The sequence below is a fragment of the Electrophorus electricus genome, chromosome 10, assembly GCF_041902795.1.
Source record: "Electrophorus electricus isolate QZ-2024a chromosome 10, ASM4190279v1, whole genome shotgun sequence".
In the NCBI taxonomy this organism is placed as follows: Eukaryota; Metazoa; Chordata; class Actinopteri; order Gymnotiformes; family Gymnotidae; genus Electrophorus; species Electrophorus electricus.
This window is the reverse complement of record NC_137506.1, coordinates 17,155,777-17,170,509: the sequence shown is the minus strand read 5'-3', so window position 1 is coordinate 17,170,509 and position 14,733 is coordinate 17,155,777. Positions and strand designations below refer to the sequence as shown.

The 14,733-nt window shown below is 46.3% G+C and overlaps 1 protein-coding gene across 2 annotated transcripts in view; it reads left to right on the top strand.

Annotated features, from left to right (window-relative positions):
- Nucleotides 1-1,024: 1,024 nt before the first annotated feature.
- bcl11ba (BCL11 transcription factor B a) overlaps nucleotides 1,025-14,733 on the top strand; it is a 47,816-nt gene continuing 34,107 nt past the window's right edge. For both annotated transcript variants that reach the window (XM_081721840.1, XM_081721839.1), the window contains exons 1-2: nucleotides 1,025-1,906; nucleotides 13,458-13,851. In XM_081721840.1, coding sequence (XP_081577966.1) covers nucleotides 1,849-1,906; nucleotides 13,458-13,851 — 452 coding nt within the window. In that variant the 5' untranslated portion in view covers nucleotides 1,025-1,848. The remainder of the gene's footprint in view (nucleotides 1,907-13,457; nucleotides 13,852-14,733) is intronic.

Here is a 14,733-nt window from a genome sequence, read left to right as displayed (position 1 = left end):
GGTTGTTCTACTTCCTGAAAGCAACAGTTTAAGGATTACGCCAATTAGCTGTGCATGTACTGATCTACCTTTATATAAAATTGAATCATGTTTTAAAGTGATGTTTTTAGAATTGCTGAAAATATAGACTTTATAAATTTACAATCCAGAGAGCACACCAAAAGACAGACAAAAGTTTTAAATAATTTCTGGTGCGTAACGCTTAAAGATCTTACTAAAGAACTGACCCCAACTTCCAAAAAAAAAAAAAACATATGAAAATCTTACACTTTCAAAGCACACTTACAATTTCTGATATCTTGTGCCTAACGTAATCGAATTAGCGATGTTTGGAAAGAAGAGCTAGACTGTCAGTGAGTTCCAAGTAATCAAACGCAAACGAAGTAAAAACTATCATATCGCAGGATGCAGTAAGTATACCTTAATTTTTATTTTCAAATATTTATCATTAAAAATTATTTACACTAGCCCTCTTAATAAACTTTTACAGCTAACGCATGACGAGCAACGTTAAACTCGCGTTTCATTCATTTACCTGGATGGTATTTCAAATGAAATTGACATGGACATTTGCATCTATTATTAAGACTACCTGTACATCAAGGTTGACGGTTGCTCCTGGCAGTTTTTTTTTGTTTTTGTTTTTGTTTTTTTTTACTACTATGCAGACCACTGTGTTCAGATGTGTTGTTTAAAAAAAACAAAAAAAACCAACAAAAAAAAACCAGGGCATTGGAGTGCTGTGCGCTATTGCGATTGGAGGCGCGCTGGGAAAAGAGCTGCTCTCGCCAGTCCTCTTGTGTGTGGAAGACAGCGGCTCTCGATGTCCACACTCTCTACCGCTGTTCTGGTGATCCGATAGTTGTGAAAAGCCACCACTAGTCGCCCCCAGTGCTCTTGCAGTCTCCAATTTTTCTTTCCCACTGTAGACTTAACGTCACGTCCGCACTTGAACTTGAATTTTATCCCATTGTACGGAGGCAGCCCTCGCCACAGAGAGACAGAGAGCTCCCGGAGAAGCAGGACTCCGCCATCTTCATAGAGAAAGAAAAGAAGAAGAAGAAGAGGAAGAAGAAGAAGAAGAAAAAAAAGAAGCATATAGGTCTTCATTTATTTGAAAAGGAGGTGGCAACCAATGTCCCCGGTCTACTCACAACAGAGCAAGGGGAGCAGAGAGTTGGAGAGGCTGAGAAGTAGCGGGTATAACATGCTGTAGGCAAGCGCCAGCGTCCTGGGAGAAGAGGTGTCCAGCGCTTGGCAAACTCCAAGTTCCAAGAAGAAATCGGATTCATTCTTCCTTAGTCTTATGATTAATTTATTTTCACCTTATTACAGAAACTAAATAATCTTTCATATATGCGAGAGCTGTAGACTGGACCAAGTGAGACCGCGGAGCATTCTCTACCTGTCAAAACGCGCTGGGCAGATCTGAATACATTTCAAAGGTACAGAGACATTCGCGTTGGTTGATTTAGAATTGTCATCCAAGGGCGTACAACACCAAGGATATTTTTTCCCCCTTAGATTTATGTCCTCGGACAAACTGCACTCATCCTATCTCTTTAGCCCAATGCGTGAGTCACTGATACACTGAGCGCTATCCGAGCTGTGGTCTTCGGGAGCCAGAGGAGACTGGAGACCCAAAGCGCAACGACACGTCTCTCTGATCCAAGGACCTCTATATCAAGCCGACCGACGACTCGATTTGCGGTGCTGTACCAATTCTTTAAAAGTCCCGGGACAAGTTATTGAAGAAAACAAACAAAAAAAAGTGCTAGCCACGGAAGGAAGCAAGCCGACCATTCCTTGTGCAGGTCTCCGGGCGATGCCAGTGTAAATGCTAGGGCAATGTCCCGTCGTAAGCAGGGAAACCCACAGCATTTGTCACAGAGAGAAATTATAACACGTAAGTACTTTACCTGCTTTGGTTCTTATATATTCCAGTGTATTAGGAGGATTTTCCTTTTTTTATTATTGCGATTTCGTCGCGAGCTGTTGCCCTGCTATTATGACGGTACACGCGCAGCTGCACGCGTATTTGTGATCCGTGGGAAGACACGAGTGACCCACGCGGGAAGGTAGCAGACTAATGTCCTTAAAACGCTTAGCTGTTAGGGGATTTGTTAAGTGTGCACCACGATTTGCTTGGGAAAATTGTAGGGTAGCCTTTCAAGGGATTTCACACTTTAGGTGTTTTAGGGTATTTTCTAAAGTTTAACAATGAGACATTTTAAAGATGATTCGAATGATTACATGTCTGGAAATTTGAAAAATAAACTGTAAACGTAGAGAACTGCAACAATCAAACCAGTCTTCGTCAAATTTTATTTTATACCTTTTATTCTTGCATCATATTGCAATAGTCAAGTCTTTGAATATCCTGTTTTTAGCTGGTCTCAGTTTTTGTGCTAAGTTAATGTCAGTTTAAAAGCAGCTTAATTTTCAAGAACGGCTTCTGTTTAATAAACGCGTTCAAGGCTTGTGTGTAGTGACGCTTTCATGGACCCAGATTAAGTTACTCAGTTTTAGCATGGAAATCCGTCAGTGTTTTTTACCCAGCGCCGCTGATGGAGACGACATGCTGTACACCATAGAAGTAGTTTTATCTGATGTGGATCATCGTAAAATAGGGATTTTATTTAGATGCTAAACAGGGAGCGTCGTGTTAAAAAGGAGAAGTCGGATTCCGTCTCATGCTACACACGTACAGGCTACATTATTGCATCTTATCGATATTTTTCCTGCAGCATAGGTGCGACTGAGCTGGAGGCCTGATTTGCTCACTCTGCACGACCTTTCATTTAGGCTGTCGCGAATCGTTTAAGTCACCGTATTCCACGAGTGTGCTGTTTAACATAGTTTAAAGATGGTTTTCCTCCATCTTCCGTAACAAGAGCAAGATTTTGTCGGCACTTGGAATGCCCTCAGCGTGAGGTTCCCTGCACCCCTTTCATGCCGACTGCATTCAATGTCATTTGGCTACTTTTAGTATTTAGACTTTGAATAGCCCTACCAAGGTGGGTTACGTGCTTCTAGACTTCTCCTTCAGTCTGCATGACTGGCACAAGTGCGCCGCAGTCACCTAAGTTTCAACCTTAAGACACTCGTCTAGTTCGTTTTTTAGTGCATTTATTTTTTCTCTCTTTTTACAGTCGTAAACCGACTAGTTTTGCCACCTGAAATGAAGCAACAGGGGCATTTGCTAGAAAGAAGTCGATGCAATCAGGCCTACTCGTGCAACAGCCCAGATCACTTTGATTATTAAATCCTGCAAACTGTCGAGCCGTTGTGAAAAACAAAGAGCACCGAGGCTGGTGATTGGGGCTTCACAGCTGAATGGACCCGGCAGAGGCAGTCGAACGCGTGGGGAAGGTGTAGACGAGGAGCCGCTGGCTATGAGAGAGACATTTCATGAGGAAAAAAGCTCTGCGTATTGATTCACCAAGTTTTCTCTTTCAAATAACAGAACACAAACCAACCAAAACCGAGTTGTACAATATCTGCACAATATTCATTTTCAACTACGATTTATTGTTGACAAAATTGTGAGGTACACATTTACTGGACCAACTTATGTGAATTTTATTTATTTTTGACTTGTAGTTTATGTGAGGTAAAAATAAAAAGTAATTCAGAGATTTTTAAAAAAGTGTTATGCCTAGTCTTCAAGATTAATCCAGCTAAATCACTATAAAGGGCAGTGATGTAATGCAACCCAAATCTGCTTTGTGTTGTGTAGATCTTCACATTCTCACCCACACACCATTCTTTCACTAACGGCTTAATCATTACTGTAAACATATGGCCGTGATGGCTGTGTAGATACTTAAAAAAAATCCTCCTGCTTTTTTTAATTGTTAGTTTTCAAGCACATCTGATTACTGAAGGAGGCAATCTCTGAATTGCTCCAATGCTCCTGGACAGCGGTGGTAATAGATAGTCAAATATTTTTTAGTGCTGGTTCGCTATAGGCTTTCATGGCCATCTTAGCTTTCCTGTACAGTTTAGGAACGAGAGTGAACATTGCTTCACATGTTCTAGTGCATGTTCTATTAGCTAATTTGCATCGTTCATAGACTTAAAAAAAAAAGAAACTAGCACACACATGGCATATATGTATGTGGCGTCGCCGTGTGCCCTGGTCTGAATATGCTCATGTTTGTGTTCATGAGAATGGTCTAGTGGATCTGACATTACAGTAATGTGTTCCATGACTCATGGCATTATATCTCACTCTGTACACTGCTACTATAACTAATTTGGCCTTCATTTACACACACATGCATACAAAGGTACACACGCACTGTAGTAGTTACCAAAACGGACATGAGGGTTTGTTTTTCTTTTTTCTGAGGGAGAGAGGTAAGGAGAGAGCCACCTCAGATACTGATACTCTACATGTGTTTTCTCATTAGAAGCACGAAGGCCTTCGCCACCAGAGAAACGAATGAAAACTCAATCTGTGTTGTGTTCCTTTGTGTCAGGGTCCCATTGGCCAGGTGGGACGCAGATACGCATCTAAGCTTTGGGTGCCTGTTCTTCCTGAGTGTTCACTCTTCACCATAAGAAGTTCATTTGTAAAATATAGAGAGGGACACATACACAACAGAGAAAGATGCGTGACAGATGTGACGAATGTCTGTTGGTAGTACGCGAGGTGTACAAATGTTGTTTTATTAAAACGACCATATATACTTACACCAAGCTATGTCAAGGTGGCCATTTTTTTTATGCCCAAAATGCATTCTCTTTTCACTCAATGTGTGTGTATGGGTGTGTGTGTGTGTGTGTGTGTGTGTGTGTATGTGTATAGGATTGTTTGAACCTGCTGCAGCTAAAGTTTGCCTGAAGAGAGCAAGCAGAGGATAAATAACAAAGTGTCTGTACAGAGTGATTTGTGAAGCGTATCTTGAAATGCGTGTTTCCTCTTTATTCTGTTTCTGAAGAGCAGTCAGGCCCATTTTAGCTAGACGTTAAGGTGTGGATGAGGTTGAAATGGCATGGACTCTTTATGGGGACATCTTTAGAGTGCAGTGTGTATCCGTGTGTGTGTGCGTGTCTGTGTGTGAGAGGGAGACAGTGTGTCTGTGAGTGTTTTGTGTAGTAGTCAGCATGTATTCTGCGGTATTTAGAATCTTTTAACCGCATGACTCTGGTGGATCACCTCGTGTCAGTGAAAAGCCATTTTCTGTATGTGTGTGTGAGAGAGAGCTTCAGTAGCAAGCTAATTCATATGTGTTTTCACATGAGTGACTGCAAACTTTGCAGTTCAGCACACCAGCAGTTTTGCCAGCTTAGCCTAGGGCTGTGTGCTACTTTGTTACACACACACACACACACACACACACACACACCACACACACACACACACACACACACACACACACACACACACACACACACACACACACACACACACACACACACACACACAGATCCAGCCCACTTGCTTATCAGTGTGGTGTGATTCAATGATCAATACACATGTTTCCCTCAAATGTTTGTCAGTGTATCTTAGGAACTTCACAAAGGCCTATACAGTTTCAGCCAAAGGTCACACTAAAATTGTTATGTATTTGTGTTTTGCTTTCTTTTTATTTACAGAAAAAGAATGTGTTTAATGCCACTGATTCACTGTCAGCATGCTTGGACCCTTCTCTTTTGACACATTTCTAATAAATGATGAACTGTTTTAGAATGGTAGAATGCAACAGAATGTGGATGAATATCATCTTTACACCAAATTTCAAGATTTACATACTTGTTTTTTTTCTCCTTCGCATTCCGATGCTGTGGCACAGTGTAGTTAAAATAGATCCAAAAGTCAGTTGGCAGATGTCGCCCTCAGATGAAGAAAATCAGGTGAAAACCTAAGGAGGCTTTCTGTGTGCTGCAGCGTATTAAAGTTGTACCGCAAAACTCATTTTCTTTCTCAGGATTCGTATTTTTGCATTAAATCCATTTCAGAAACTGTTTGCTGTCTCCAGCTGTGTACTGCCGTACATGTAGGCATGGAATAGAAATGAAGAATTTTAGGTGTGGTTGAGATTTCAATGCCTGTGTTATAATAAATATTATTTCTGAGCTTGTTTCGTGAATGTTCTGAGGAACATTTAAAGGACTCACATTTACCGTAATGCGTTGCCTTTGGTAGTAATTTTATGGTTTGAAAGTTATCCAAGTTATTGACACAGGCACCGGCAGATGTGCGAATTTTCAGCTAGCAAAATGCGCTGAAAAGGTGTGGTTGAAGACCGAAAGGTGCACCATTTATACTTTGCACCTTTTGCATGGCTAGTCTGTAGCTGAGAGACACAGGAAGTATCTAGAGAGACTTTTTGAATAATTTAGCATAAAACACACTTCCAAGAGCATTCCGTAATATGCCCAAACTTATCTTTGTTCGGAATGTTTTGCTTTTGACTGCCAGGATGAAGCAGTACAGTGCTAATGTTATTTCATTATTTCCTCATGGCTGCGTGTAGAGCACATCATCTCCTCTCTGTATGGGTGTGCTATCTCTGACCTGCTAGGGGGAGCTCTAAGTCTGTCACAGGGGGGTGGCGAGCAGTTGTGAAAAAACTGTAAAAACCATATTTCCTAAATGTTCTGTACTGGGAGGGGGTGGGGGTGGGAGTGGGTAAGCTGACTGAACTTCGGGGCATCGGCTTTTGACGAGTCTGCGTAGAGTTTTCAGATGATATTACCATTAACGCACATGTTTACATCAAACTGTCAGCACCTTAAGGCAGCAGCTGGTCATCCAAGACTGAAAATCTTTCTCTTTCTCTCACTCACCTCTTTTTCGCTCTATTTTTTTTTTTGTTTTCCTCTTTCTTTTTGTAGAGTTCTTGTTTTTCTTTTAAATTTGGCGCTAAAAGCGTCCTTCTAAGAGATGAGAAAACAGTAAGCAAAGTATATACGCACCAATGTTTAATAATTCAGATGTTTCAAATGTAGGGCCCTAAGCTTATATCCATTAAAGTGTAGATATTTCCACACCCATGCAGGTGGAGAGCAACTCGTTTGTATGCCTGAAGTGTTGGGAGTAAAATGATGAAGTGGGCTTGAAACTTAGGGACATTTTGGACTAAGGCCCTATTGTTCTTGCTATCTAAATAAATAAATGTGGGTCTGCGATGTAAAAAAAGGAGACTCTTCCCTGTAACAATGGACAGAACGTCGGCTTGAGATTTTGATTAATATGCTAGCAGATTTGCTCCTCTAGGTTTCAGGTGCTTTTGTCTGCGTGTCGGGAGAATGCGTTTTTGCTGTTGTTATTGTTGTTTGTTGTGTGTGTTTTTCTGATGTTGTGTGAAGAAGCGCGTGCTTATCCGTCAGCGTGAAATACCTGGCAGCGGAGTCCTCTCGGCCGGGCTCAGGAGAGTGCGCTGATGTCCGTGCGTGCTTTTTTGTGGCTTGATTTATGAGTCGCGGGGCCCCTTAATAGTGGCCCAGACATTTGACATCCCACAGCTGGCTTAAGTCTGAGAACCCCTGCGCGTGGAAACGCGCGGCCTCCTGAACGCACACGTACGTGAGAGCGTGCACGTGCATGCGCGCGTGCACGTGTGTGTGTGCATGTGTGTTTAAGTGCATAGCTGAAAAGGTTTGAGTGCACATATATTAAAGAGCAGAAAATGCAGCCTCTGCTGTTGTGAGGTTGCCTCCTTTACATTGTATGCCTGCATTTTGTTGCAGGCACGTCTGCAATGCTGGGAGCTCCGTGAGTAGGAACTGGGGCTGGTTCGGCTGTAGACTAGCCTCACGTGTTCGGTGCCTGCTGGAGCGATATGCTTGCGATTTCCCTCTTCCTCTCTCTGTACGTGAAAATATTAGGTAATGTCTCCCTGATGAGATTTCCTGATACAGGGTTAGCGATGCTCAGACTGGCTCCCACTGGACATCTTTGTGTTAATCTCATTTTACCTGTGAGAAGACTCATTTTCCCCGTTCTGGTCTTTATTTTAATTACCCAAGCGCTGCGGACGCTCGCCGTGACCGCGTGGTCCGCCGTTAGACTCCCAGCCGCGCCGCTCCCCTCCCGTCCTCGGCTTCGTTTGCGCACGCACTTAGGCCGCACGTTCACAAGACGCCCGCAGTGACGGTGCATGTGATTTTTTCCCCTCCCTTTTTTCATTTTTACAAGGTCAGTTAAACCCACACCAAACATGTTTTTGCGCTCGCTCATAAAGCTCCGCCACAAGACGTGGCCACCGAGCTTCCTCGGTGATATTCTGTGCGAGCTTGGGCCTACGTCGCGTTGGTTTCGCCGGCCTTGGGTTTCACATGCTGCTGGTTCTCCTTCGCTGGCCCTGGGCCCTGTTCTGGGGTGTGTGTTCTGTGTGTTCGAGGTTTGCCTTGTGGAGGTAGCACAGACACCCAGAGACACGATCAAGGCTGGCGTTGAGACTTCAGCAGAGGGGCGAGCGGTGAAGAGACTGCTCCAGCGGTGCCGAGCTGCTCGACTGGGTGCGTGCGCCAGCGTCCTCTTATGTGGGTTACAGAATAATGACACTCTAATTAATTCCTGATAGATTCCTGCGAACAGCATGGCTGCGTTTGATGAGCGCTCGCTCGCCGGGCGGCTGTGCTGCTTCGCACACGTGACGGATGCGTAGGAGGGAGGGGCGCTCTCCCACCGTCGCCTCTCCACCGCCTCTGTTCGCTTGCGCATCTGTAGGCCCACCGCTCGAGCAGAGAGCCCCTTCCCTAACGTGGCTCGTCGGACGGCTATGCGGTGTCTTCCCGTTGCCGGCTCGCTCCGGGCTGGTGGGGCTCCCCGGGGCGGGCCTCTGCACGTGAACAGGGGGGGTTTGGGGGTTGCGGGGTGTTTGTGGGATATTGGCTTGCGTAATGCAAAATCTCACACTAAAGACACCAGTCATCATCCCATCTACCAGCTCTCAGGCTCTGGCTGGTCTGAGATGAAGAGACAATGAGGAGAACAGTGCACAAACAGTAAACTGCATCTTACATTGTTTGATTCAAGTTTTTCTATGGCCTTCATTCTTTACTCAGTTTCCCCTCAGCACACACGGTGCTCTGAATTACTTTAATTGGAACTGGGAAGATCTTTATATCTGGACATCAATACAAAGGCTTTCAGGATTTAAATGGAGAAATGTATGGACCTAGTAAAAAACAATCCGAAATCCCTCAAATATTGTGTATTGTCTAATTAGCCCCTAAGAGCCCGAATGCTAAACAGAAAACGTGTGAAGTTTCAATGTTATCAGATTTAGTCTCAGTGGCTTACTGTAATATTTTCTTTTTCCCGACCTCAGTCATTTGGTTGCATCCCTGCCGGATAGTCGAGAGTGTTAATGGAGGATTTGTGAGATGACATCTTCTCCGCAAGGGCCGAGCGAAAGTTCACCAACTCCAGGGCGTACCGGGCCTCGTTACGTCACGCAGGAGTCTGTCGGTTTTTCGGACGGAAAGCCCGACTGTACTCTGATCCGTGGAATACCTGTCAGCGGCGATTTCATCCCCTCATTCAGCCGCACAAAAGGCTTACGTGGGTCTGAGAAATGAGAGGAGCGGCGCAACGGTGCTGTTCCCATCCGAAATGGAAACGTTAAGAGGCGCTTTGTGATTTTGTTCATTTTTAGATGCTCAATTTGCCTTGGTTTTGTTCTTTACACCGGCAACGGAAAGCCTATTAGAGCACAACTCTGACTCATCCAGCCTTATTAGGTAAATGAGGACATCGTCACATCTATCATTTAGCACGGCCTATGACTAAGTGCGGCCGCACGCTGCTAACGCCGTAGCGTTCAACTAATTACGTGGTTGAAGCAACCGTGAGATAGCTTTCTTTGAGGGGATTGTACTATATTTTAGAAAGAATTGTATTAACTCCGAGACGGTCCGACGCGTGTGTTTTGCGCGTTTTAAATATTATAGCGGATGGCGGCGATAGCTGTTTTCCTTTAAGGCTCTTTCCAAACCCCCTTCTGTCTGCCTAGCTGCTGGAGAGGGCTCAATAAAGACAAATAACATTTGACATTTCCGTGGCCCTGATAGAATTATGTGGAGTATTTGTTGAGGGATCAGAGAAAATGATGAGCTGTAATGTTACCTTGGTGACAGCATTGTTATCGCTGGTGGATAAGAGTGAGTGAGGGAGGTTTGGCTGGACCAGTCAAAGGAATCTCTCTCTCTCTCTCTCTCTCTCTCTCTCTCTCTCTCTCTCACACACACACACACACACACACTGGTGGAAGGACGCTTTCTTGGATCACTTTCTCATCTCAGATTGAGCAAAACGGATAAGGCACAAACCCAAAATGTAGTTAGATCATAAAGATATTTATTTATTTTTTATTTTTCCCCCACGTTATATCGTCAGCTTGTTAACAGCTGGCGCATGACTGCGGTGTATGATTATAACACCTGGTGTGAGCCTGGTGTGCGTCTGTGCGCGTGTGTATGCATACATGTGCGTTCGGGGAGTACGCACTCTTTAAAGTGCATAGTGACAGCGCTGCATGCTAGCGGTGTGCTTCCTGTGGTTGGGGAGGGGGAGGGGACTGAGGAGACAGGGAGGGAGTGAGAGAATTTGAACTGCACACATTTTTTTTTTTTTACAGGGCTATAGGTTTTTTCTCCTGCTGTCAGTGTGGTTCAGGCCTGCGCCGGACCTGTGACACATTAAACTAATGCTTACCACCACTGTGCCTTCCCTTTCTCTCTGCCTCATCCCCTCTGGCCGTAGGACAGTTCATAATCGCTTTATTTACCCGCTTATTAATAGTAAGAGTTGATTACACGTTTAGAGAAATGTGCTTTGAGTTTGTTATGGAGAACCCTTTTTTTTTTTTTTTTAGCGTCTGTAAACCGTCTCGGGCGGGGGTGACCACACTCTTATCTTGCATTTGCTTTTCTGCTGCTGCAAGTTCCCAGGATGTACACACACGCAGACACACACACACACACACACACACACACACACACACAGTGAAGGCAGGGTGTATTGCAAATGCATTCAGAAACACACTCTGAGATGTGTGTATGTTCCCATATGCGAATGCACATGTATGTATTTACACATATATCCTTATTTATGTGCACATTGTGCATATCTCTGGAACTGTCTAGTGGGCAATTTTGTCATCCCATTTCTTGCTTATCTTTACTGTATCAAAAGGCAAAAGGATGCTTATATCGAAGACAGTAAAACAAATGCAAAGCATTCAAATGATCTGTTGGGAGAGCAAATGGTTAGGCTGTGAGCAGACCGTCTCATAGCACAGTATATATTAAACTGATATCTGCAGTTGCTAAATACACGCGGCTCTGTGTGTATTTATTTCCGTGGATGAAGTGCTAATTTAATGCGCAGATGGCCTGACTTTGCCTGGAGGGGTCTCTCCTCGTGTCTGCGAGTGCGTACTGGATTAGTGAAAGACGCTCCCCATCATGGGCTGGGCCTTTGTCACAGAGTTCTTACTGGCAAGCCAGCCAAGACAAAAAGCAGATTACTGTTGCTGTTGTCGAAAAAACAACAGGCACCACAGAAATACTACTTCTACTACTAATTTATATTGATGTTTAGAATTGAATAAATGTATGCTTTACGGTACTGTTCAAACGTCCTGCTTCTATGCCTACACTCCGTATAATTCACATGAGCCCTAACATATAGGCTTGCTCATGGTACGTTCAGGGCCGTATTTTCATAGGTTGACGTTACAAATCTGTCTGCGTTTATAATTTGGACCACAGACAAATTGCAGACGGATGCGCAGGCTGCTTGCAATTTATCATCTAAAATTAGGGACGAGGCGCGTCCCCTGGGAGACGGAAACATGGCTACCTGCGTTACTCGCGTCCTCTCGTCTCCGTTTTTCCGTTAGTGCATGTGGATCGTATGTGTCTGGCCTGTGAGTGATTGCCTAGGTTGTCGTTCTCTCCGCCCACCCCACCCCACCCCACCCCCCACACACCACACACCACACACCACCACCCACATACACACACGCACGCACACACACCTACACCCGATGTGAGCGGTGGCCAGTGCATTGTGGGAACACGGGCCAGGGACTGGCCCGCCTCACCGCCGAGCGCTCCCGCCGAGCACCCCTGCTTTCCGCCCCTCGTTTCTGCCGGAGACATTCCAGAGGAGCGGCCCTCGCCTGGAAAACTCCTCCGGACACGAACGGTTCGCTCATTTGTCCACGTCCCTCGCTTCTCAGATTTATGTGCGCGTCAAAGTTCCCCACCTGCTCATCGGCCGCGGAGCTCGACGGTGTTGCTATGGAAGGTTTTTTTTTTTCATTTTCTTTCTTTCGTTTTTTTTTTTTTTTTGAGCAAATCATGCAGCGTGGCGGAGCCGTGCGAGCTTGAAAGCGGCGACAGGAAGCCGAGCAGTGCAAAGTGGCAGTCAGAAAGGTGTTTGTCTAGATCTTATGATTAGTATGGCACAAGGATAAGCTGTCACACGTAACATCAACAGAGCTGTCGGGTCTGCGGGTCCCGGGAGAGCTTCGTCAGGGACCTTTGCTGACTGTGATGAAGCTACTCTAGCAGGCAGCGGGTCCCGGCTAGAGGCCTGGCTGTGGCCGTGCGCTGAGAGGTGTGGGCTGATATTTCAAAATGGAGGCGACGAGGACCGAAGGGGTGTCCGGTGCGTCTGCGGTTTCTACTCCCTCCTCCTCCCCGCCGTTCCCTGTTTATCCAGGTGACAGCAGGCGACCCGAGATCTGCGCAGCCTCGCGCGCCTGCGGCCGACCTCTTGCGGCCATGCGTGCCCCTCCCTCACCCCCCTGCCCGCCTTCTCCTTTCGTCTGCTATTTCTCGTCTCTCTCGCATTCCCCTGTCTCTCTTCAATCTTTCTTCCTCTCTCTCTTTCTCTCTCTCTCTCTCGCTCTGTCTACCGCGGGCTGCCCTGCCTTTTCTTGCTCTCAGCCTCGCGAGTGCTGGCTTGTGTATTAATAACACCGCCGTGTGGTTGGGTCCTGGCCCCACATATGGATGTTTATCAGGATCTGGCCCAGAGCAGGACCGAGCTTGCTGGAGTGCCGCTCCGCGTGTGTGGCCGGCAGGATGATTAAGTGGGGAGTCTCGTTTTATCCTCCGCTCTCGGAGTTTAGAGCGACTGTCATGGGACAGGGGTGAATTGTAAAACTGGCCTCGGCTCTTTGCTCCCTGCGTTTTAACAAGCTGCTGAATAACTAAATCTTGCATGACCTGGTTCTGAACCTGGGGGGAGAAAGAGAGAAAAAAAATCACGATTAGGTCTCGAGTTTCATATAATTTGTGTTTTATCTCAGTTTTCCCTGCTACTTTGTTCCAGTCGCTTTTTTTGGGGTGTGTTTGTGTGCGTGTGTGTGTGTGCGTGTTAAAATCTGGGCAAGTACGGCTTCTACTAAGACCCTGCTGGGGAACTAGTTGGCGGAGGTGCTGGCGGTGCCCGCTGACATTCTTCTGTTTCTGCCCCTTCCCTGCAGCCGACTCCGAGCATGTGGATCCAGGCATTCCCATGGGCGAGCTCTCCCCTCCCCCGCACGCGCTGCTGGAGTCCGCCCTGGTCCCACCCCTGCCGCCCGGCCTGGGGGACCACGACTTGCTCACCTGCGGCCAATGCCAGGAGACCTTCCCCCTGGGCGACATCCTGCTCTTCATCGAACACAAGAAGAAACAGTGCCAGGGCCTGGCGACCGGACACAGCTGCTACGACAAGGCTTCGGAGCGCCGCAGCCCATCCCCGCCGCGCTCCGAGCTGAGGAAGGCGGCCGAGCCGGTCGAAATCGGAATCCAGGTGACCCCCGAGGAGGAGGACGAAAGGCTGCTCACGCCTCCCAAAGGAATTTGCCCCAAGCAGGAGAGTGGACTGGCAGGTAGGTCTCCCCTCGACCCCACCACCCCGCCCTCTGGCCCGAAAGTGTCTGGGCAAACGATGGGGTGAGTTAATCCCCCTTGATGGGACCCTCATGCCATTGCCATGTGCGCACACATGCACACACAGAACCACACACACAAACACTCGTAGCCACACGTGAACAGGGCCTGAGCCGCACTTTCAAACAAAGGGAGACACGCTCATTTCCCTCCGCAGGACTCTGGGCGTCCTGTGGTGATTGTGATACTGCTCATCTCCGAGTCTCCAGAGAGATTGTTTTTCCTTCAGCTGATTTCATTAGGGGAGACTGTGCCGTGCGGAGTGAAACATCACATTACTGACTCAAAGCCCCCCGAACCCCCTGAAGGACTCTGGGAGTTGAAACAAATTGTGCAAAACGTGACAGAGAACTCACCCCTACTTTCATGGAGAAATCCAGCCTGAGTCTTCTGCTTAAAAGGTGAAAAGCTCATTAAAATTCAAATACTCAAAACGAGAGGGGAAGCGAGGGAGGGGGAGAGGGAGGCTGGGAAAAATAGAGAGAGAGAGCGAGAGAGAGAGAGAGAGAGAGAGAGAGAGAGAGAGAGAGAGAGAGAGAGAGAGAGAATAGAGCAAGATGAAAAGCCAGTTTGCCATTGAATGGAGCTAAAGAGACAGTTTAGTCTGGTCCAGCTTCTCTCTCTCTCTCTCTCTCTCTCTCTCTCTCTCTCTCTCTCTCTCTCAGTTATCTTGCAAAACAGTGCCGTAAAGCTCTTCACAAAGCAGCTAGAGGGATCTTGGGAAATTGGTCTCATAAAATAATATTCCAGCTTGGACAAAGTTTGAAGGGGGAACGCGGGTGGAGCGGCTTATGACACCGATTCCGGTTTTAATAGTCTTCTTTT